General features: G+C 52.3%; 1 protein-coding gene and 1 long non-coding RNA gene across 3 annotated transcripts in view; both read left to right on the top strand.

Annotated features, from left to right (window-relative positions):
* Positions 1-25,361, top strand: part of Best2 (bestrophin family protein) — a 48,684-nt gene that overhangs the window by 9,471 nt on the left and 13,852 nt on the right. The window contains exons 2-4 of the mRNA XM_076314219.1: positions 10,285-10,395; positions 12,568-12,739; positions 17,567-17,696. Coding sequence (XP_076170334.1) covers positions 10,285-10,395; positions 12,568-12,739; positions 17,567-17,696 — 413 coding nt within the window. The remainder of the gene's footprint in view (positions 1-10,284; positions 10,396-12,567; positions 12,740-17,566; positions 17,697-25,361) is intronic.
* Positions 476-1,550, top strand: LOC143148515 (uncharacterized). Of its 2 annotated transcripts, none has more exons than XR_012992499.1 (2): positions 476-605; positions 681-1,550. It is a non-coding gene; the product is annotated as an uncharacterized LOC143148515 (long non-coding RNA). The 2 variants fall into 2 exon arrangements; XR_012992500.1 differs by having other exon boundaries at positions 561-602.

The raw sequence follows: 25,361 nt of genomic DNA on the forward strand, positions 1-25,361 counted from the left end.
CGGCCAACGGCTACTTTCGTTCGAGTTCCATGAACGATTGTCCAGCGAAGTCACGAAACCGTTGTAAATATTGTCGATCTCGTTCGACGAGCGTCACGTCGATTTCTTCGCAACGACGAGTCTCGCCGGGATCCGAAAGTCGAATGTAGCGACGAGTTTCGTGAGTCAGCCTATGAATATCGACGAACCAGTCGATCGACCCGCGATTCGACCTTGCTTGCGCCGTTTATTCGGCCGTTACGCGGCAAAACAAATAGGAAGACATTCGCCAACGATGGAACAGGAATACGTACTCGAGCGTGGCGCGTACGGCTATCTTCGCGGTTATCGACGAAATTCATCGTTACCGTTCGCGGTTCCAATGGCTTTTAAACCCCCCCGAGCTCGTAAATCATCCTCGAATGTTTCCCGTCGCGATAAAATTAACGACACGCGGCAGCTAGCCGCGGTAACGTTGTTTCTGTACGATCGGTGACGAGAAATGTGGTGCAAGTCGGATCTTTGGCACGAATCCGACCGCTAAGGTGACACACGCAATAGCCGCCGCGAGCACCTTCCACGCATAATCGACGCAGTTCTCGCACCTCGGTTAGAGATACAAGGTTGTACGTAACTGTGTCACTGTCAATCAAACTCATCGGTATGTATAACGCTTATCTAAACACTGGTCGATACGCCAGTCGGCTTAATTATTTTCATGGTCTGGACACGGAGAGGAATGCGTCGCTCGACGACGCGGGAACGAGAGGAAAAATATCGACGGATCGACGTCCGATTGTGTTCCAAGATAATCCAAGAATCTCATCGGGAGGAAAACCAACGATCGATCGCTAGCGTTTAACAATTTAATGGAAGACGCTCGAGGGGACACCGGAGATGTTCGAACGTTGATCGATTACTTCCAAAGCGATATTCAAATCTACGAGGCGATTGTACTCCACGGAATAGATTATAATATATTCCGAGTTAATTATAGTCCGAGTTGTTTAAAATTCTACCGGCTGGCTAATATCGACGACACTTATCCTCGAGCGGAGTGTACTCGTCTACGTCGAGTCGTTGCGACCGCAACGTACAATTTCGGTAGACGCAAACATTGCGAATTTACACGATCCTCGTAATCACCGAGAGCATTCCGAGTAAATAACGTACACATTTCGATCAAAGTCTTCCTCGAAAAATCTCGACGGCTGTCAACGACTAATTTACCTTCTCGACGTTGATCGAGGAATCGTTCGTTACGTGGCGCAAACTCGTTGGCGATCCGAACAATCGGATATTCCGTTTCCCACGCGATCCACCACGGAGCGAGCGCAATCTTCAACGTTCGAATCGGCGATCCTCTTCGCAACGCGATCAATTAACAAAACGATCGATGTTAATCGATCCGCTATATTCGTGTAAATACGTACACCGCAACGCGTACTTCCGCGATCGCGGTACGCGTTTGCATTTTTCACGGTGCCGAGAGCGTTGCGTTTAACGATGCGAAGGAAATTACGTCGAATCGGTAATTTTTCTTTTTTTTTTTCCTTCGGAATCCTCTTATCCGCGGCATTAATATCGGTGAAGATGATTTCGAGATATGGCGAGCATTGTATGCACGGAATCGCTTATGCCGCAACTGCGCAATGGGAAACACTTGATTCGCCAGACTGATCAAACTTTTTTTCTTTTTTTTCTCGCGGCATCTTGTGAAAACAGCGGAGACCGGTGTCGCGCCTGTTTTCAACATAGATAATTGCCCGTTACGAAATAAAGAAGAAAATAATTCCGTTGTTCGAAAACTCCGTCAAACTATTATAAAAAATTGCTCGTCCTTAGTAGGTATTCGTGTCGGGAATACAGGTTCTCGATACCGGCTGATACGTCTTCTGGCATCGTTGGTTCCCACGACGCGGTGAAAAGAGTATTTTGTCGCCGACAAGAGACTCGAGGCCGTTTAGAGAATTCGCCAACTCCGTGACGGTGGATTTCTAAAACGACTTTAATTTTCGACGATTATCGACGATCGAGAAATGGAATCTTCAAAGCGCACCGTGAAGTAAACTGCAAATCGTACGGCGAGAAAATTCACGCCAGCGGTCACGGTACGAGGAAAGTACGAACATAACGGGCGAAAGTGACATCAATGACCGCTCGGGAGATTTCAATGCGCGCTAATGCGTGTACCATCTCGTTCCCGAAACCGTTGAAATTTATCGAGCCGGCTATCGAAACGAGCGGTATAGATGTACGCGCATCGAGAGATACGTTCAAAGATTGAAACGGGTCGTTGCCAGAAAAAAAAAGAAAAAACAAACGCGCGATACGGTGATCCGTATTACGCACGGATTGAACGTTAAAGTTTCGTTGAAAAAGTCCAGCCTCCGCCTACGCTGGAAACTATCGTAGTTTTCCGTCGGTGGCAGCCTCTCGAACACCTGTTTCGAGTTCGCTTTCGTAACAATGCTTATCGAGATTCGTTCTCGTTACGAGTCCGCCCGATCCTCGTAGGCGGATGAGTTCTCTTCCTGGTTCAAGATCGCTGTATTAAAGCGACGAGACGCTCGAAGCCAGTTACGGAGTTTCGTTTTCACGTTACGTTGCACGCGAAATAGCGCGCGAGTACTCGTCGCGTTAACGTTCCGCGATCATCGATACGAAACGATCGAACGCGCGACTTTCGATCGAATCGATACGAGAGACCAGAAACGATCGACCAGTTGTTTATCCTTTGCGTTCTACGAATACAATTTCTATTTACCAAAGATGTCCGTCGAGTAGATTTTCGATAAGTTTCTCAGCGAGTTGAAAATTTCGTTCCATCGGAGGACCCAAAGAACGATACCTCGTACGTAAATCATCCCGCGACAACCGTTAAACCGGTGATTTAATAAATCACGACGTTTATCTCCGATTTCAATGATCCATAAATCATTGGAAGCTCGTGTTCGTCGAAGAAGGCGTTTCCGTCGTTCGGTCTTCCCGGTCCCGAACCGTTCAACGAATCGCTACTCATCCGCGAGTCCGGCGAGTCCCGGCATCGTATTGTCTTCGAATAAATGAAAAAGACCGAGCCGGCGAGTCGCAAGGAGGACGACTAGTTATCGCATTCCTCCTCGCGGAACCGTAGATGGCTCGTCTTATACATCCCGCGAGGCTCGTTTCCTCTTCGCTCCTTTCTTGCGCGACCAGAAGCTCCCGGAGCTTCTTGCGCACGAAGCGTTTATAGGAGCGCCTAAGTACTTTGGTGGATAGGAAAAGAGGATCGGTTCTCATTGGTTGTTTTATCGTCGCGGACGTTAGTATAATTCAAGCGGGGAGCTATCCTTCAATGTCAGGTCCCCGCGAGGGGGCAAGGAACCGTCGTAAATACATTTCGATCGGATCTAACCCGACGGGACCTTGACTCGTCGATTCGCTCGCCGCGCGTTAGACGAGGACAGCTAAGCGTTCTTTGTTCCGCGGATCGACCGACGAAAGAAATAATTATGCAACACGCTCCGATGACGAATTCGTCCGCGGAATCTGCGCAGATTTCAACCGGAGAAGTCGCCGCGAATCGCGCGATTCGCGATCGTATTGGAAACGTTGTTCGCGTCGCGTCATCGGGTTAAAATATGGATCGAGATATTTCGAGGGCACTGGAGAAACCCATCTGGACGCGACGACCGTGACCGTGAGTGTATCTCGAAGACGACTCGACTCGTTCGACGATCTCCGTGAATTTCCCAATCGCGGTACGAATCGATTCGGTAACGCGAGGAATTCGTACGGTGGTTATTTTCGAAATCGTTCGAGTTGTCCCCGCGTTCCGTTCGGTCTGGCCGGTACCCGATACCGTGAGATTTTCGAAAGCGTTTTTTTTCCATCGCCGTTGCCTTTCACTCGAGGCATCGCATTGTTCTTAAATGTCAGCTGCACCGAATTTCTTTGTTCTCGCCAAGCGAGAACGGTCGTACGAGCTCGTCCTCCGATCGTGTCGCGCGAAAAACGGAGGAACTCGATAGCCAAGCGACGAAAGATTCGCGGCCAAGAACCGAGGCTAGTTACCGCCGGTAGTTTTCATAAATAATTCACCGGTGCGTCCGTTGTTCGGTCGTAAAGCATCGGTGACGGGGAACAACAAACAACAACGTACAGAAGACCGAATCGGAGTCGGTTCAGCATCCGTGTCGCGATTATAATTTCACTTCCGCTTTCGTGTGGCACGAAGAAACCATCGGCTGGTAAATCAGCGTGATGTAACGCGTTTAAGAGGTCGACGCGAGCCCGAGCTTGTTCGTATACGGTGAAACACGTACGGACGTACGGAGAGGAGGTAGGCGTTCGTGAAACGTAAACGCGCGTATTAGAGGAAAACGGAGACGAACGATCGCGGCAGGGGAATCGAAGAAACGAAAATTGTGTAACGCGGCAAAGTGTAACGTGGCCGTCTGGTCGACAAGAGCGATAAAAGGCCTTGGCGAGCCTTGACCGGTGGACCGTTACTTTACGCCATCCAGCGTGGATCGAGCTCCTTGTTTCCCTCTTACCGGGGCAACTTCGTTGCAGCTGTGCTCCCTTTTATTGTCTCGACTTTCCTCGTAAATTCAACGCTCGATTCCCCGACGAATACCGCGTTTGTAAAAACACCCGTAACGGATACATTGTGGCCCGTGGCGGTCGACACCGTCTATCCGCGCGCGATACTTCGAGAGAGTCTCGCGGTGCACGGATATCTGAAACACGTAAACGTTGAAAAAATCGCATCGACGACGAGCCAACGAAGATTCGGACACAGACACGGATCTCGAACGTTGATTCGGAGTCGATCCGACAGAGTCACGAGCCTCGAATTCCGGTCGATGGGTGGAGAGAGGGATAACGTTCGGCGAACGATATTTTCTTCGGTTCCGCTCCGACAATAATTTACACCGTGGAACGACCGATCGAGTACTTACGAAAATCGATGCACGTTAGCAACGAGATTGCAATTATTCCCGTCGTCTGTTCGAAATCGACCATTGCGGTGAACGTTTCGAGGCAACGAGCGTTCCCGGCGCGGCGACTTTCGAATATATTTTTCTTCAAATCCGCGGTAAGAATCTCGCGGGTCGTTCGTGTGTCGTGCATCGAAACGATAAGTTGCGCTTCCCGCGGCGTACAATCAAGGTATTAGCGGATCGACGTTGCGAAATTGCCCGCAAAATTGTCCGCGGAGAGGTTTTTTCCTGGTTGAATTTCTACCCGAAGACGATACTCGGTTCGCGGGGTAATTGTTTCGTAACCGCTACGTAAGCGCGCGGTTCGTCGTCGAACGCGCGCGTACGAGTCACGCAAATTGACGAAAGTTTTACCGACGAGAGCGTCGTCTGCTCGTCGCCGCAACGTTTGCGTCGCGTGGAAGATCGTGATCGCGATCCGGATCGTTCCCGCGAGACCACCGTCCACCCGAAGTCTACGAACGATAAATAATACCACCGCGGCGAAGGTAGAGAGAGCATTGTTGGCTAGTTAGCGGAGCAACGCGACGGTGACTCACGTTTCAGCAATATTTAACATTCCGCGGTGATACGAAAGCAGTTACAGCGCACCGGTCACTTCCTACGCGTCTCGTGTACAATGCTAAGCGCTCTCGAAAATTACCCTCCGGTTATAGAATCTGTCGTCGTTAACGTTCCCCGAACGATGGATACGTTTCGTCCGGTTGTTGCTCTCCGTTTTTGGTTACCAAGAGGCGCGAGAACTCGCGTCGCGGAACAAACGTTCCCAATTTCGTCGGCAACGTAACGATCTTGCGCAAGTTAAAGGAGCCTCGCGCGAAACCGGTCGTATTTCAGCGAAACCATCGCGTTAATTGGCGACGGCGCGGAACGATTACGGTTTCGAACGCGTTTCGTACTCGATATTAGCACCGATCGGAGCCAGAGCTACCGCGGAGGACAAACGACGTCGTATTTATTCGGAGCCACGTTCGAGCCACGGTACGGCCGATTTCGCGTGGAAACCGCGAGGCGAACGGAGAAAGGACTAAAAAGGAAACGCTTCTGCGTCCGAGCTAAATTGCCCGCTATAGTGGATATTATGTTATAACGATCTTGCATAAATGCTCGACATCTGGCCGGGGTTCGAGCGGGCATCCAGCTCGCCCGTTCACTCGGGGACGAGGAGCACGTTTGTCCGCGTACGTCACCGATCGGTAACCTCGTGCGTCGATCTTTACGAGACGCTTCGACGTCTTCTTCGACCGTCTCCTTAACCGGAGGAATCACCGGTCGCCGATAAAAGAAATCGCGTACCCCTCTCCGTCTACCCGTTTCACCGCGAGATAATTCGTACCGTTTTAACGGTGAAACCTCGTAGGAGCAAAATGAACGAGAATAGCGCGAAAAATTATCTACAGCGTCTTTCGATGTTTCTTCCTTCTCTCGCTACCTCAAAGACCGGAAACTCTTCGATCGAGTCGCGACGATTCGCACCGGTACGGAATTGCTCCCTTTGCTTATTTTTAAACCGCGCGAAGACGTTTACGAGTCTTCACGGTTCGAGAGCAACTGCGACCGCGTCGAACGTTATTCAATCTCGAATGCGAAAACAAAGGTTCGGATGTCGGTGAGAAGGCGCGTTGCTCGTTGCATCGAACGACGAATAAACGCAGATCGAAATACCGAACGGAGCCAGAGGCTGCTTTCGGTTTTGATAAACGTTTCGTCGACGGTAATAATAACGCGTCGTAACAGGTACATTGTCTTCGAGCGGCGCGAGAAACTCGATTCGCGGAAACTCATCCGTATCGCTCGAATCGAAAAACATCGCTCCCAGCGAGCGGACGACGCGATCCTCGCGACTCGCTGCACAAATTCCCGCGAATCGCGGCTCGATAATGACGTAACGTTCCAAACATTATCGTTAGCGGTGCGATTAGGTATGCAGCGCCATCGGGCCGTCCGCTTAATTACGTTCATCCTTGCGCATCGTTGTGCGTTACTTCATAAATCAAGCGTTCGACCGAGGAATCGCGAACGATGATCGGCACACGAGTTGCGGAGATGCGCCATCGCTTGACATCGGCGAGGGCGGAAACGATCGGCAGGTCAATCGTATGCGAAACATCACGGCGAACAGAAACGAGTTTTCCTAACCGCGCGTGCTGAATCATTCGCTGCCACTCATTTTTATTAATGGTTTACTCGGTTGCGGAGGTTACGAGGAGGAAGACCGATCGTTCGCTGGATGGAAACGTTTCGCGGTCTTTGCGAAAAGGAAAGAGAAATACCAATCGCGACACTCGCGCAATGGACTCTGGCCCGCGCGAAAACGTTTCTCGCTCGTTTCTGCTCCGATTTTTTACCAGAAGATCGACGTTTCTCTCGCGGTGTTCTCCACCCTCGTTCGATCGAATCGCGTTCAGACGCGCGAAAGTACACGGCTCGAAGAATCGCGATGCGATACGCGTCGCCGTGTCCATCCTCATATTAGCGTTTCTTCGTCGAAGGAATCGATCGATGGGGGAACGTTTAATGAACGTGTTTACGAGGCTCGCGCGTCGCTAACCGTGTACTTAAGCGTCCGTGCATCGCGCACGAGTCGGTGTTCAATGTTCCTGGTAAAAATCGTAGATTCAACGAAGGTCAAAGTACGAGCGACGAAGGATCGATCGACGATACGACGATGACTGCCACGATCGCGTACCGGTCTAATGACTCGTGTACGTACGTGTGTCGCGTCACGCGTGCAACACGCGTCCCGCGCACGTGGTGGTTTCACGGGCGTGTGGTCGCGAACCGCGGCGTATGTACGAATGGTGTGGGACAATGCTTACCACCATGACCCACTGACACACAAACAATGGAACGACTCGATATTCGTGTACTCTCGTAGCGCGGGAACGTTGTTCATTTTTCCTCTTTCTCTCGTCTAAAAGCGAAGCTTGCGCACCAATTGCGCAAAATTCGCAATCGGCGGTTGTCGATTCGCCGACCGAGAGATCGTTGGGAAACAGAGCCGAAACACCGACCTCCGATCGGTATACGCCGACCGTGCGTCGGTGTTGTTTACGAAGTTTCGAAATGTATTCGAGGAACGTCGGAATTCGGCGTATTCGTGCTCCGAAAGATATGAAATGTACCGCTATACTTTCACTCGTTTTCAATGAATCGTATTTTTTTTCTTTTTTTTTTACTTTTGCATAAATCGATCGATAAAGTTCTTTCTACGAACGTTCTCCGGGGTTCGAGAGTAACATCTTCGAGGAACTCGTTTCTGGAATTCAAGAACGGGACTCTCGTTGGCGAAGATCGACGATATTGGAATTATCGCGCGGGGCGATCTTCAACGATCGATCGAGCGTTCGCCGAACATCGAAATGTTCCGGGAAGCGCAATTTTTCAATCGTTGGGCGCGAGCGCGTTACATATAATTATACATAGAAGAGCGATCGAGCATCGAGTCGTTACGGTCTGCGAGCACATTGGGGTAAAGTGTTCTGAATACACCGGATATCCGACGCGGTTCTCGTAGTCTTTTTTCCAACGGTTTCAGTGCCGTCAAAGCGTGTTTCTCCGACCTGGCACAGTTTCTTTTTTTCTTTTCTATTTTTTGCTTTTTCGCGTCGCAACCTGTACGGCCGCGCGGATCGTTTTTCCGTAACGTTTCTCGCGTACCTCTTCGCGAGAAGTTTTCCCACGAGGACAGGGGCTTGGAAAAAACGCGTTCATCCGCGCGTCGAAGCGAACAACGTGGATACAGGGACGCACGGGCGTCGATGATACGCGGGTTTTCACTTTGGCCTCGTTTGCGCTACGTTTCGATCGTGATATCTCCAGCCTGCGGGATTTGAATTTAAAGTCATCGGCGCCCCGCGATCCGTATCGGCGAGGAAACCTTCGATACGGTCGACCTTCGATCGTTTCGACCTGTGGCCGCCCGGGCCGATCGAATCCATCGACACCTCTTCGTCGACTTCGTAGAAGGGTACAAAGTGCCCGAATAGCAATGAATCTGTACGCATGCACATGCAATTTAATGGAACGACCCCGCGTACGACTGGTGCGTAGTTTCGACACGAAAATATTGCGAATTCAGTGTACCCGAAGCTCGTAAAATCGATCTAACCCTGACACCGATTCGAGCCGGGACCCAACGAATCCCGAATACCGCCGCGACGTATAATCCGTGGCGTCGTTATCGTTGAAACACGATCGCTCGCCGGTCGCCTCCACTTTCTGCAATCTAATTTTTCGACCGACGAATGCCGCTGTCGAAAGCTTCGTAACGTCTCGCGTTTCATCACGATCGCTGACCACCGAAATGCGACGCGGTGAATCCGCGAAAGGGAAACCGCTCGCTCGTTCGTTCGCTCGTTGGTTCGCTCGCTCGTTTGCTCGCGCGGGATACCGCTCCCTCGTTACAATTCTTCCTCTTTTCTACACGTTAAAACGGAACGGACTTTCGTAATTCGTTGAATCGTCGGTATTGTTCGAATCGTGCGCGAGAGACGCCGAATCGCGTTCCGCGACGGTTCGGGAATTATTGCGAAAATTTCACGAAAAAAAATCGCCTCGATGTTCCAACGAAAGAGGTTCTTAACCTTTGCTCTCCCGAATCGATCGACGGCGAGGCACGAATATCGATTTCGCAATTTGTTTACCAATAACGATATTTATTTCTCTTTCTCCCACCGTTGAACGCGTTCCACGCGTTTCGTAATTCGTTGCATCGATTATTGGTCAAATTACACGCGGGAGACTTCAACGGAAGGAAACGTTGCAAAACTTGTACGAAGTATCTTTTAATATTTCGACGAAAGAGATTCGTAACCTTCGCGCCGCCGAATCAATCGACGGTGCGCAAAGCCCGAGCTGTGTAACATTTTCGCAATCAATTTACCAATAACGATAGTTTCGAGTCGTTGGAAGAATTTGTATAAAGGGGTCATAAATTTTACGGAACGAAAGAAACCGGTGTTTCCTTCGACGCGCGTATCTGGAATAATATCGTTAATCGCGGTCGAGTACGCTCGCGTTGAAAAATTAAAGTTAATAAGTTTATTATTTACGTTTAAACACGAGCACTCTTTCTACGTGTACTAATTTTGAAAAACACCGGTTTAACGACATCGCACTTTCGCTTTATCGAGAAACGATAATTGTACGTACATTGAAAATAGTTTTAACGATTGTTTGAACAAACTACCGTCGAACCTATTGGCACGTTCTACCGTAGGTTGTTCCTTCGAATCGGATTTTGCCCGTCGCTATCGTCTCTCGCGCGAATAATATTTGTATACTCATCGCGTATCTTTGTATTTGTTTTTCGCAGATGGCGGGGTTCCGTGTACAAGCTAATTTGGCGAGAACTGCTGGTCTACCTGATCGTCTACTACCTCATCAATTTTACATATCGATACGGACTCAACGAGCACCAGCGGGTGTGAGTATATGTACACGTTCGTTCGAATATCTTACGAGACGTTAGAGAACTCGAAACGGATTGAAATTCGACGATCGGTGAACACGCGCCCAACGAAAGACGTACGTGGCCGTTGTAACGAGCTATATTTGGAGGAGGAAAATGGTTTTCCCCGCGAATCGTTCCGGAAACTCCGATACAGTTTTCCTCGGCGGTCGTTAATAATGTTTCTCGTGGCGCGATAAGAGTCGTACCGGGTGATTCGAGAAACCGGCCACGATTCTTTCGTAAGAGAATTTAGAAAGATCGATGCAACGTTACGATACACCTACAGAGCGCAATCGCGGCGTTGTTTTACCGGAAACGAATATAAATCCTGCGTACAAACGTACCCGGTTAAAGATAGCGAGTAGTTTACGAGATACTTTGCACGGTCGATGCGTTTCGATGCAACACGAACGCATTCTGTGGAAAGTACCGATATTCGTTTGTTTAAAAAGCCCTCGTTTACGTTTGTTCGCGGTTGTATCCACTTGTTACGTACTTTCCAGAGACAATCTTTCCTCTTTTCGTTTCGAGATGAGCCACGAGTTTGCCACGTAGTTCCCGCGCGCGTTACGCGAACAATACGATCGTACCGCGAGAACTTTCGATCGATGGAAAGCAAATAATTTCTCGAGGACTCGGCGCGAAACTATCGAACGAGCAACTGTCTCCCGTTCGATCGGTTTTATCCGGGCGGAAAATAAATTCGACGACGCGTGGGTACGAGCTGCCATAACCGCGGATTTTATGCGCGTCGATAAACCCACGCGACATCGACCTTGGTCGGACGATAAAGCCGTGGTTTCCAATGTTCCTATCGCGATTACATTTCATCGGTTAACGTCGACAAATTTACGACGGCCTCGTTTTATTAGCATTAATACCGTTGGTTCCCTCCGTTACCCCGCGCGATCGATCGATCGATCGATCGATCGACTCTTTCATTTTTTACGGTCGCGTTTCATTCGCCGTTTCCTCCTCGCCGTGGCGTTTTTATCGCGCGCGAATCAACGAGGGACCTCGAGCTACGAACCGGAACGGTTAACAACGAACCGAGTAAAAGTCAATTCGAGCAATTACGACTCGCGGTGTCGATTCATTTTTCGAGAGAGAAGATTCGAACGAATTCGCGCTCGAACAAAAACAAAAGAAAGAAAAAACAAAGAAGAAAAAAAAGAGGCGTTTTACGAACGTACCGGGGATCCATTGCGCGAACCTAAATCACGAGGATCCTAAATAAAATCGTTCCCTCCTCCTTCTTGCGCAGGTTGCGCGTTTCGCACGACGGAACGGACCGCAGGCTCGTCCGTGGTCGGCATTAAAAAACGCATAAAAACGTAACCTGTTATTTATACCGAGATAAAAAAAAAAAAAGGTATAGAGGAACGCGAGCCGAAGCCCGTGGATGCAAAAAGATCTCTCCTTTGATCTCTCTCGCTTCGATTCGGTCGTTCTAAATTTAGAACCGTAGGGCCGGTTTCGAGGTTGGCTTAGGGCCTCGCAAGGCCGAACAATGACACGAGGGATCTGCCAAAAGCGAACGACGCCAAGCTCCTTTCGATCTTATATATTCTTTACGTTTTTAGCGATAAATTCCCCGCGATTCGGTGGGTGTTTTTTCGATGCAACGATGATATGCAGCTTGCGCTCGGAGACCGGTGAGATCTCTGGATAAAATTTTCGAACAATGGGAGAGAAAGAAACAAAGTGTTCGAAGAAAAGTACAACAGGGCCGAACGAAAGAATGTCTCCTGTTTGGCGATAGAGTAAAACCGTCGTCGAATTTTCGCCGATAGTTGGAAAATCTTAGTGGAAATTCCCATTTGTCGATAATCAGCGGTACGTACGACCGGTAGTGGTCTCGCTGGGTGACGGTATCACCTCAACCTTGCTCCACTTGTAGGCGAGGCGGTGCAAGAACTCTACCGCACGCGATACACGAGCAACTATACAAATATTGAACTGTACACGATTTATGTAAACGTTCGATTCAGTCCCGCGGCCGTATCACGGCGTTAATTGTCCGTACGGTCGAGCGGGAACGGTGCCCCGAACGCGACCGAGAGAAAGTGGGAGACGAACGCTAATTTCTCGACGCGCGTACACGAAAGCCGTAATAAGAACCGGCGATAACCGTTTCTGTTGCAGAATCTTCGAAAAGATCAGATACTACTTCGGTAATTCGAGCGAGTCGATACCGATGTCGTTCGTTCTGGGATTCTACGTGAGCTTGGTGGTGAAGCGGTGGTGGGAGCAGTACAAATTGTTGCCGTGGCCGGACAACTTGGCTCTCTTTATCAGCGCGGCGATTCCAGGAAACGTAAGTAACGAAGATCGAAATAGTTCCCGGAAAGGTTCGCTCGAGGTGCCAAACGTTCGCTCGAGCGTAAAAAGTCCGCGCGCGTTTTAACCAAGACGAAATTCCCGGTAGTCGTAGTCGCGCGAATCGCCGATAAATGCAGCCTTGCTCGGTCGCTGGTCGTCGTCGTCGTCGTGGTCGTGGTGGTCGTGGTGGTCGTCGTGGTCGTCGTTGCCGCGTTCGTCTCATTACGCTAATGAATTGCCGTGACACGTTTCGGTGTCGTTAACCCAAGTAGGTGCCAGCGACGGAGTCACGCCACGCCCAGGAGCGAAAAAAATGCGTGGAACGATCATCCCATAATTGGCAACCGAGCGAATCTTCTCGGTGTTCCGCGCACCGGGGTAACGTACGGGACGCGGAGCAGTCCTCCCATTGCGCGGCTCATCGCGCGACCCTTGGCACGCGATTTCAAACCTCTCGCACACGTGCTAGCGCGGCACGGTGCACGCCGAGCGAGAAATTGGCGTCCATTATCGTTACTTTCTCTGATCGCGCCGAACGAACCGATAACGAAAGTTCACTTCCAAGCGCACGCGCGCCCGCGCCCGTATCGCGAATCGTTTCGAAAGTAATTTGCGAATATCGGCCCGATCGACATCCGTGACCTTGCGCGACGATCGCTGCCAAATTGTCGACGGAACGAGAGGTTAAACACGAGTTCCGCGCGATTCCGTTTACCCGTTCAGTATCGCTGTATTCGACGAACGCGAACGCATCGGGACCGGGTGTACGGTACGTTTTAGAGGCTCGAGCGTGCGACCGTGTCGTCTCCGTGGGGACTGTCGAACACGAGGATGACCACGGCCGAGAGAATTGGGAAGTTTCTTTCGAAACTCGAGCGTCGTTCGACGGAGATTTCACTTTCTACGATGCGTACCGGGGAATTGCGAAACGAAAGCTGTTCGAGGAATTCCCGTGTTTCCACCCTCGGTGGAGTTTTCCGTGTGATCCTCGCGGTCGAAACGATCGATCGCCGAGTCGTTGCCGGTCCTTACCCTCGCCTATCGCGCGAACGAGGCACCCTTTCGAGGAAAAAATCGAGCGACTCGGCGAAGCGTTTGCCGACTTCGGAACTTCGAATTCGTCGAAGAACGATCCCTCGGGCGAGTGGTCAATGACACAATGTCGAAGTGAAAGTGCAACGTATATATCGTAGCGAGAAAGAAGGACGAACCTACGCGTTTGCGCGCACCTTGGCGCGCGGGACCGACTCCGTCCTCGTCGCTCCGTGGTTCGTGTGCATCGGCGCGCCGCGAGCGAACGAACGAGCGAGCGAGCGAGCGAGCGAGCGCGTACCACCGACCACCCGGTTGGAAACGGTCGAATCGCGACCGTGTAAAACCAGCCGGAGCGTTTTCTCGGACCGACTACCGGTGTGTTTTGTATCGATAGAAACAAGAAGCGATCGATCGAGTCCCTCGGACCGGATCGTTTCCTCGTGCGACGTTCCCTGGCCGTTCTCCATTCTCGTTCCCCTTGCCGCGGTCCTCGTGGTCGTGGTCGTGATCCTCGCCGTCGTGGTCGTCGTCGTTCGACTTGGTAACCGCCACGAGTCGCGCGCGATCGCTTGAAATAATTACACGCGCTCCGAGCTAGCGCGCTAGCGTGCTAGCGCTCGCACGCGGTTCTGCGTTAACGCGAGGACGTAACGCGCATTTCGAGTCTTCCCGATTTTCTGGTCGCGCGAGAAAGTCCATCACCGCGCCCTCTCCGCCGGCTCGGATCGCGCGAACAATACCACGGGTTCCGCGGAGCTGCAACGGAATTTCTGCACGCGGCCGGCCAACGGGCAAGGTCTCCAGCCACGGAACGGGACTGTAGTTTTATACGTACAGAGAGCCGCTCGCGCGGTCATGTAGTCACGTAACGCAAAGTATCGGATTTGTGAATGAGCAGCGAGTCGAGTGGGCAGCACGAGCTTCTGGGCTGTGCCTTTCATTGAAATCTAATTGGAATTCAGGCCCCGAGGCGAGAAGGATGGCTCGACTCCCGCCTTCTCCCTCCACGCGACACCCTCCTCGGCCCGCGCGACCCTACCCGCACCCGCCCCCGACCCCGACCCCGACCCGCTCGCCGAGAGGATCCTTTTCGAGCTGCCAAGCCGTGCATTTTTACACGCGCGACGTTAAGTCGCGGCATTCCGTGGAAGAAGGGACGTTCGTCCGTTCAACGGACGGGAAACGAACAGGGGAAAAAAGGACTCGATCGTCCGTTACGGGAACGAACCGAACAACGTGCGTCTCGCGCGAGACCAGACGAGTTATCTCCTCGACCGGTACAGGTATGCGTACTCGGACGGGATTATTTATTCGGAGAAGAACCGGAAATAACGCGATGTTTGCAAACGACCGAACCGACCGAACGATGATTCACGAGTTAGTTCCGAATAAATTTCGACCGAGAGGAAACGAAGAAGAAGAGAAACAAGAAGAAGAAGAAGAAGAAGTTCGGGGACACGATTTGGTATTCGTACGTTCCACGGAGAACAAGTCGAGGAATTTCAACGAAGAAAGTCCAAAGTCGCTCGTTACGTTCGCATAGTCACGGTCATAACGCGTCGAGGCTCGATCGCGATCGCCCGAAGAAAGTAAAAAATAATAATAATAATAATAAGAGACGACACGAGCGTTCCCAAAGTCCTGCAATCGGAGCAGCCTTCGAGGCAAATTCTTCGCCGAGGTTTACGCGCCCGGAGAGATCGACCGCGTAGCATCGCCGCGAGCTAAGAATGCCGAGAACCTAATACGAAGGTGAAACTAATTAATCTCTAATTGCGTGGACGTCGAAGGGAAGAAAAAATCGGACGAACCACATGGAACGCGGGTAACCCCATTTTTGCAACGTTTTCGAAGGAAGGTTTTCGTCGACGAAGAGGACGTTAACGAGGACGTTAACGCGAGCAGCGAATTATCAGTCGCGACGATTGTAGTCGGCGTGGACCGTAACGGGTGCGGAGTCGTTCGTGTTTCGCAATTAACGCGAAGCCTCGAGGAAAGAGCTCTTCGTAGGAACGCGTGCATAAAGTAACGTCGTCGCCGGCGTTGAAACGGTAGGTACGCGCGCGAACAATTAATCAAGAATAATTGCTCGCCGTGGCGTTTCCAACGCTTTCAATGATATCGTTGTTGGTGCTCGTTTCGCTTCGCGCCGCGGCGCGCAACTTTCTTCGTCGGATGGATGGGGCGGCAGATCGTTCCAAATCGGCACGTGGCGCGCGTAGCGTTCAACGTCCACGTGTTATTAGCCGCTCGAAAATTTTAGTTTCGACAAACTTTCTTCGGCCGTTGCATGCATTATATCGGGGCGTACGCGACGTGCCTCGATCCACAAAATACTTCATCCGAATTCATCGTGGTCTACATACGTAACGATTCGCCTTGAACCGGCGTTCAATTAGACTACCGATGACATCGGACGTCTCGTAACGGAAACGTAGCCGAGGAAACTTCCCGCGAAGTGTGAAACGGGCCGAAATCGCGAAACGTCGATCGAACGAGACGTGGAAAATTTCGATCCAGGAATCGTTCGCCCACTTTTCCCGATCAAATTGACATTCCGTTCGTCGAGCACGATCGTTGGTCGCGCGGCGAGGCGAGGCGCGGTGAGGCGATCCGTGATTACAAAACGGCCGATCGGTTACAAAATGCGCGCGTCGTTGGCCAGAAACGAAAGGAAAAATAGCCGGCAGGCGCCACCGCGGGGTTTTTCTTCGATCGATACTGGAACGACACGAAACCCGGCGACGATTCGCGACCACGGGCCAAAGGAACAAGGGGAAAGTGCGCGCGAGCCGCAGGAAACGTGTTCGGCATTCGGCGCCGCCTAGGAAACGAATTTTTGAACCGCCCGCGTCTCCCCGATATCGATTTCGGCCCGATCCGGATTCGTCGAGGCGCGTTCACGAATTTCGCGTCGGTGGCAACCGGTGACCCTGGCCGGAACCCAGACCGAAGTTGAGCCAGACGCTCGTCCCGCCATGCAAAATTAAGTTTCGTAATGATAAGCTGTAACTTTCACGAACACAACATCGGGAACGCCTGCTAATTCGAGTTTAAGAAGCTTAAGCGCGTTCGAGTTGCACGAGGCAAGACTCCGTGAGGTTTAATCTTATAATTTAGCGTCCGGAGGCGTTCGTCGTCTCTATTTCTAGCTTCGGCTTTCGATCGAAGCGAGCCTCGTTCCCCGATCGAGGGTAGCGATTCGTTCTTCGAAACACGAGGAGGTTGTCGCGGACGTTGCCGGGATACCCAAGGATATTCTATTTTTGAAAATGAATCGACTCGCCGAACGAATCGAATCCCGTTGCACTCTTTTCGACGTGGACGATTGTCCCCCTTTTCGTACTGGATTCGTTCACGGACTCGTCAAGTAACCGAACCGTCGATCGTTCTCTCGAGCTCGAAATGTTCGACGTTCGGGAGAAGCCGCAATTTCTCAAAAAACGACACGGAACTCGACTTAACGAAAAATTCCGAGAGGGACGAGTGGGTTCGCGGTCGAGTCGCAATTTCGATGCAATATTCCTAACGAATCGAGCTCTCGGTTTCGAAGAATACGCACGGCGATACAGGCGCGTTCGAACGAGAGCCGTTAGCGTGATTTATGGAATCGCGCGTTAAGTTATTATCTTACCGAGCATCGACCGATAAATCGCGGCGACGAGCTCGCGCTCGTGAATACGCGTATCCTTAATTGTTGCGAGCGTTCCCGAGCGAGTGGTCGCGTTCGACGACTGTAAAGCTGCGGTTATTGGAGTTATAAATTCGAAATGTTTTCACATTGCAGGACGAGAGAGGGAGACTGATGAGGAGAAACATCGTGAGGTACGCCGTACTCGCGTATGTCATTACGCTGCAAAGGATTTCATTGCGCGTTAAAAGGCGATTTCCGACGCTTCAGCACATCGTAGACGTTGGTCAGTACATTCACTTTATCAAGCCCATTATTCTCTTGTTCGCCCGTTTCTCCTTTATAATCGCGCAAAAAATAACGGCCGCTTCTGCGCACTCTCGTTTACCATTTCATTCGAGCTATTCGCGGAACCGCGCGCGCGCCGCAAGAAAGTGTAACCGTTTTTCTCGCGGGACGATACAAGTTTTAATGGAAAATATCGTCCAGTGCCGCGTAACGGTGAACGATTTTCTATTTTCCGTTCGGTGAGTGGCAATTTTTCGTTATTCGGGACACCGTCCGCCTCGTTCGAGCCGAACGACGCCGCGTTGCGTAACAACGTTACCGTAACGCTGTGCCATCTTGCTGCTTCACTTTCTACGGCGGTGATCGAATCCGTTATTCCTCGTTAAACGGTTTAACCGCATCTGCATTGTTCGCCTCGACTGACAAGTAGATTCGAGGGCGATAAAGTCGATCGAGACCGACCGATCCGAGCCTCGAGTTTATCGAGCGTTCGACCTCGTCGGTACAACGTTTCGATACCCGAGATGCGTACGATTCGACGATCGGTACGTACGTCGGTTCGGTTGCCCGTGGCTCCGCGCCGGTTATTCCTACCCTCAAGGATGTACAACCGATTAACGCGCACGCCAGTTCCTACGCGATTACAACTTCCTCTTACGGCGGCAAGGACGATTTAACGACAAATGGGCGCGAATCGTTTCCAAAACGAGATACCTGGCAAGATTTTCGGGGTTCCTCGCGGAATTACAATCGCCGTTTAATGAGCGATTCGTATGAGTCCATTGTATGATAAGCGGCGAGTGTTATTCGTAGGACGAAACCGTTATTTAATCGACACCGAGACGCGTATCGTACGTAACCTTGGCGCGGTCGGAGTACGTTTGGAACGTGTCCGCGATAAAAGCGTTGTTTACGCGTAACGTGTTTCTGCATCGTTCGCCGTCTATTCTCGTTTCGTAGACAAAAACTGCATACTTGCGACGTTCGAGGAGCGCGGTTGTTTTCGTGCCGAGGCGTGCACGGAACGCGAGCATCGAAATCTCTCGAAAAAATTCTCCAAGACTCCCGCTAAGTTCCTTTCGCGGAATCGACGGTTCGCGTCGTTACCTTTGCCCGCATCCGTAATCTCCGAAAAAATATTTCGTCCTCGAGCGGTTCGAGGAGCCGTCCCGTTCGTCGAGGCCTTCGCGTGTACACGATGCAAAGTTCAATCACACTGCAAACACTTCCCGTCCACCGAGATAACGCCTGCGGTATTACGAGACCGTCGTAATTTTTGTAATCCATTGTCGCGGATGTAACGCGAAGGATAAAACGTAGAAAGGAAACAATGCCTTTTGTGCGATTCGATTCGAATCGCCGACAAGGTAAAAGCGCCACGAGCGACTATGTGCATCGAGCTAAACGGAGTCGAACGGGACGCGAAACGAACGAAAAAATTTCGCTAAACTACTCGGTGTCGGTAAACGCTCGTATCGAGGGTCGTCGCGAGCGCGAAACTTTAACCGTTATCGTCCTCCGATCGGTGGTTACGCACTTGGACTCGAATCTTCGATAAAAGGAAACGTAAAAAAAAAAAGAAAATAATCGACAAACGTTCGTATACCGCGCTAACGTTCCGTCTAACAGCGCGCGCCTCGAATCGCGGGAAACGACGTCGATAAACCGTACTTTATCGAGGCTAGCGAATAATTTCTTTTCGAGAACGTACACGTAGTCGCGGAGCAAAACGAATCGCGATAGACGGGAGTCTCCGTCGTTGCGCGAACAACGACAAATCGTGACAAAATGCGGTCCGGTCCGCACGCGAGGTCGGTATCGGTCTCGGTCTCGGTCTCGACGCGCCATATTTGTTCGGTGAGCGCGTGCGCGCAGTCGCCGAACTACGAGACAATAAGGCGCCGCGTTCCAGAGCGCGTATTTCCAATTTCGAGGGACGCGTTTCCACGAGGTATCGGTTAAACTCGATTCGCGACGCTTCGTTCGACTCGTCCGTCTCGTTCCGTTTAATCCTCGACGCCGGTTAAAGATTTCCGGGAAGAATTCAATGCGATTCGCGAGAGCGGACGGTCGTAAAAATTTTCACGATCATTCTTACGGTATCCGTAGCCGAGCGAAAGAAGCCGTTTCCCGGGATACAAAAGAAAGAGACGAATCTCCAGTTTTTTGTCAGTCGGCGGTGGCGGTGGCGGCGAGGATGCGCCTGTCGACTAGAAATAGCAGGCATTTTTCAGCCGCGCGTTCCGCGAATCTTCCATGAACATGAGCTCGAGCAGCATCGGTCCCCTTGGCCGGGAAATAACCGACGAGACCCGTCGCAAGAAACGATCCTTCCGTGGAATTATCTCCGCGAACACGTGAACACGTTAGCATCGCGCGCGAAAGAAACGCGCCGCGCGAGCGCAAGAAACACGCGAAGACGAACCGAATCCGTTCTGCAGTCATCCTGGAAACGAGTCTGTCTCGAGCGACGGAGGAGCCTCGGATAGAGCGCCGGGAGATCTCCATCGAACGATTCGCGCAACGCGAGAACGCGAACGGGGGAAAAGAGACGACACCTTTTTTACACCGGACGGGAGATCGTTAACGATCGCGCCGGTCGATAACCCTCGAACGCGATTGCAAAATTCCAAAACTCGCGCGAACGTTTCAACGAGAGCTGTTATTTTCTCCGACGTCTCGAGGAAACGAGGAAGTCCCAGGATTCGTCGCTGCTACGAGGAAGACGTTTCTCGAGCGTTTCTCGTCGATCTCCTTAACGGTATGCTAATTCCGTTGGTTCTTTTCCCGATCTTGGCGAGCAAATTGCCCGTTCTTTTATCGAATTCTTATCCGTCCGAAGCATCTCCGGCGAAAGGCAAGAAACGTTCCAACAGGAAGAACGGAATACCGGCCGAGTCCGTTTCCCTGGTCGGGGTTTCGCGGCGGCGTAATCTATGCGCAAAACGGCGAAACGTTATGCCATTCTATTTATAGTGTCCGAAGATGTTTACCGAAGTATTTCGTGCCGAACTCGACTCCGTTCGACTGCAGTCGGTCATCACCGACTCCGATGAATATTCCGCGCGTAACAGTACCAAAACTGTACACGGCAAATCTTAGGACGCTTAAATTGCAAACGATTCTATTTACGTTGCATCGCAATGTAACCGTTATGGTCGTTGACTTACGCGGAACCCCGCGGAAGGCGCGGATGCAAATCGCCGCTGACACGGAATCTGCGCATCGGATGGGAAAAATCGTTACCGAAGAATCGTCGTCGTCGTCGTCGAGGGATTTCGGTACGGAACGATCGGTAAAAGCGAGGTATCCTCTTTATTTTGCCTCGCGATCGTTCGGCGTAGGAATCTGCGAACAATTCGAACGACGTCACGTTGGTTCTCGCAAGTGTATCTCGACCGAGATGGAGAAAGAAAAACCGGGGACTGTTATTAACACGGTCCTATTATTTTTACCGCACTGGACGATCAACACCCCCGCAGGGTCAGTCGTCCTCGAGCAGAGCTCCCGTTGGCATCGCTCGCGTCTCTGATCGAAAAATATTATTCCTAGGTACGTCGTGAATCGCCGTAAACGAGACAACGCGACGAAAGCGAAACGCGGGACAAAGTTCCCGCGAAGGAAAGACCTAGTCGAAAGAGGTATTTCGGAGCGGCGAAGATCGATGGAAGGGAAGAAGATTTCGAATCGTTGGAAAGTGTATCCATCGCGATCGAGTATCGTTTCGTCCTCGCGTCGAGAGGATTCCGCGCGAAATACGCGATCGCTGGTCGCCCCGGATCGATTTTAGAACGTCGCGTCGCGACGGACGAAAGCGTATTCCGGCACCGAAGTAGGCTCAACGGAAGACCATTAAAAAAGCGAGGATGGAATTCGTTCCAAGTGGGAGAAACCGCGCGGGCCGTTCGAATTAGCGGGGCGTACCAATTCCTGTGTGGAATCGCGATCTGGAAATTACGAGGCGCCGGTAAAGAATCTCCTCGAGAGCCGGCTCGTCGGCGTAAATCGAACGCCTCGACTCGCGCCGGCAGGCAATTTTCACGTGCGTCCGGGTAATTTTCAAGGAGCGGAGCCGAGAGAGGCCGCTTAGAAACGCGGAGCGCCGGCGCCAGTTCCTCGTCCTTTTCCTTTTCCCCGAGCGGCTTGGTCCTCGTTTTGCTCGGTGTACGCGCCGACCGGACCGCGCGCCATGTAGTTTACCATCTATTCCCGGAGCCGAAGCGAGCGAGTCGGACGTTACAACAGGCTTCTTCTGACTACCTGCTCCTCCTCGTCGGGCGCGCTCGTCGCTTTTTCTTTCCACCGCGAGCCGATCTCCCTCTGTCTCCCTCTTTCTTCTCGCTCCGCGAGCTCGGGCTCGAGCTCGGGCTCGGGCTCGGGCTCGGGCGCGTATAGAAATAACCCACGGTTAATTATAGTCCATCGGTAGGTACCGATACCGTGCCATTTGATAAGATAATCACGGACTGTCTTTGGCTTCCTCGCCGGGTCTACCGAGCGCGTTTCGCCGCCGATTTCATCCGACGTCGCGATCTCTCGTCGTTTCCCATTGATTTTCACCGTTACCGTGGCGCCACCGGTTTCTTCTTCGACGGCCACGCGCCGCCTCCGCCTCCGCCTCCGCCTTCGCCTCCGCCACCGATTCCCCGATTTATCGGCCCGTAGGTTACTCGTCCGGCGGACATCGACTCCTCGAAGACACCGTACCGTATCAATTCCACCGCTGGACGACCTCGTCTTCCGCGCTGGTCGTTTTGTCGCATTCGCGGCGCTCGTTCGCCGCGTAACGCCCGATTACCTGGCAAATTACGAGCACGCGCGCATCGCGTCGACCCGACTCTCCGTTTTAGCGAAAACCGTCCTCGATCCGGCCGATTCCCATCGATCTCGCGAGCGAACGGTCCCGCGACCGACCGAGATCTATAGAGAGACGATGGCTGTCGCTCGCGGCCGAGCTACGGGACACGAATACATCCCGCGATAAATATAGCCAGACGTAACGAGAGCCATAATCTATCTCCGGCTGCAGGTGGTAATTGGCCGGACTAGCGGGTATCGGGCCCCGCGATAGACGCGGCTTCGGCTCGCAGAGGCGCGCGAACGCCCGTGGCGAGCGAGCCATCCTCGTCATTATCCTCGAGATCGGCGTCGTCATCGTCATTGTCGTCCCGATCGGCCACCACGGCCGGAGCAAGAAACTCGAAAACCCGTTTCCTCTTCGTCCGCTTCTTCTTCGTCTTTGTCGCTCCGGCTTACGTCCACGGTACGTACCCGTACATGTGTAGACGCGCGTCGCGATCGTTCGTCCGTAATACGCCGACGTACCGAGCGCACGCGCTACCTATATTTAGCACGGATTATTGTCCCGACGAGAGTTTCTACGCCATTACGTCCAACGATCGGGGCCCGTTCCCCGCAAGAAAATAATTACCCTCGAACCGGACGACACTGTCCGCCTTCGCGTCGTTAACGGGAAATTTCGCCAATTTATCCTCCTTATGTACCGAGTCGCGTTTCTTTTCTTCGACCTCGGTGGTCCACGGCCGATCTCGAACAGCGAACCGCTCGGGGAGAAGATCGACGAGAATCGCGACATACTCGACCGCTGATCGAGCGTCGCTTTACCCCCGTTGCGCAACTTCTCGCAACTTCTCGCAACGACGCCCTTGAAAACGCGATACCTATTTCTTCCCGCGGAAAAATATCCCGAGTAACTTCGCTTTGCCCCGTCTTTCAACGATCCTCAACCGTGATCGATTCTCGGTCGAACGAGAAGCGTTACGCGATCCACGAGTTTCTCGAGTTAATTTTCCGTCCGAACGAGGACCGGGCGGGAAAATTTGAACGAGTTCGCCTCTCGTTCGAGAGACATCGATGCGCGGGGAAACTCGACGAGCGCGATACCCACCGCGAGTAACGTCGAGGCCGTGTCCAGTCGGCGAGAACGGAAGTCCGGTGAGTCGGCAACGCGCGCGAATCCGCCGTTCCAGTGGCAATTTTACGCGCGATCACGCTCGCTGGAAAGTCGTCGCGTCTTTCCAGCTCCGTGGGAAAAGGTGTTCGCCGTGTCCGCGATACGATGTTCTAAAATTAACGGAACACACCGGCGCGGCGTGGCGTGGAGCGGCGTGGCGCGGAGCGGCGGGCCACCGGTTCTGCTTCCTTGACCTTTGCGCGGAACAGTTATAATATACGCGTTCGCGGACGCCGACTAGGCCCGTCCGGGGTTCCTGAAACGTTGGAAAATGCATCTACCGGCCGCGTGTCCTTGATCGAGGTCGGCCTTGAGGAAGGTCGGTCCTCGTCTGTACGCGCTCCGACGAAGGAAACCGGGGAACCGAGAGAAACCGCGCCGGTTAACCCGGAATACGTATCTAACGCTCGTCGCGTAACGTTTGCTTTCTTTCTCACCAGAGAGGAAAACGTTCGTTTCGTCGACGAATTCTTTCGCTCGAGACTTCGTGAAAGATCGAGCGAGAAATCTCGACGCGTTTAACGGAGTAACGTCGTATTCGGTCCGTTCGAATCGGAGGAAAGAAAAAAGCTGTGACCGATCGCCGAGAAGAAGTTTGCTCCCGCTCGGAGAACCGGTCCAAGGGTCCTCGGGCTCGATTCGGCGTTTCGTCGATTTGGGAACGTTCAAATTTCGATCTTCGTTCGTTTCGCGAAAGGAAATTCGAAAATTCAGCCGATACGGGTTCTCGATCGCGCGACCGTATCGTCGATGAATTCATCGATACGGGCGATCGTCCCGAACGATTACTCCGCAAAAATCGCGTTCCCGGTTGAAAGAGTCGCGCGAGTCGGAGAGAGGGGATCGGCGTCGCTCGTCTCCGTAGACGGCGAAGAAACGAGCGTAAATAATTTATTTGGTCGGTGGTACGTCACGGTGTCTGCCTCATCTCCAAATATAACGCGAACGTTGTAACGTCGCGGTCGGCTCGCGGTGTACGTATCCGAAAACCGCCGGGAGCGGGAAACCGTCGAGAAACGACGCAACGCGTTCAAGGATCTCCCGGGTAGTATGAAAAAAGGAACAAAAAAGAAGAGGAGGCGCGCAAGAATCGACCGCGGCTCCTTGAAAGCCACCCGTGCGATCTGAAAATGGATGTTTATAGGACGCGAGGTTCCTTGAAGGAGACCTCGAGTAGTCGTTGCGCAGGCGCGGGCGCGGGCGATCTCGCTCGCGCCTACGGACCACGATTCCCGTAACGATCGTTGCCGAGTCCCGGACACCAGACACGGTGGCGCTGCGACCGATTCTAAACGAAATTTCACCGAGCGGGCCGTTTCCGTTCACCCGGTCTCGAGTGAAATCGTTAACGACGCGGCCGTGTACCGCGTGTATCGTCGGTAGAGGTGCGCGGGCGTGCACGGTTCTCGGTTTTCTCCTCGTTGAACGAGTCTATTGACACCCAGGGCGCATCCGCGGCCGTGGCGTGTGCTCGCCATGATTTAAACTCGCGCCTTCTAATTACGCGGGGATATTTCCTAATCGGCGCGGTTTCACCGGCGCCAGCCGCGTACCGTCCCGACGCCGCGTTTGGCCGCGCGTTGGTGCACTCGCGCCAACAAACGGTACGCCGCGATCTGCCGCGCACGCGGCTTGAAAATGCACCGGGTCGCGTATCACCCTCGATCGGCGAGTTTCCATCGTTGGCGG

This window comes from Ptiloglossa arizonensis, chromosome 6, assembly GCF_051014685.1.
Source record: "Ptiloglossa arizonensis isolate GNS036 chromosome 6, iyPtiAriz1_principal, whole genome shotgun sequence".
NCBI classification, from domain to species: Eukaryota; Metazoa; Arthropoda; class Insecta; order Hymenoptera; family Colletidae; genus Ptiloglossa; species Ptiloglossa arizonensis.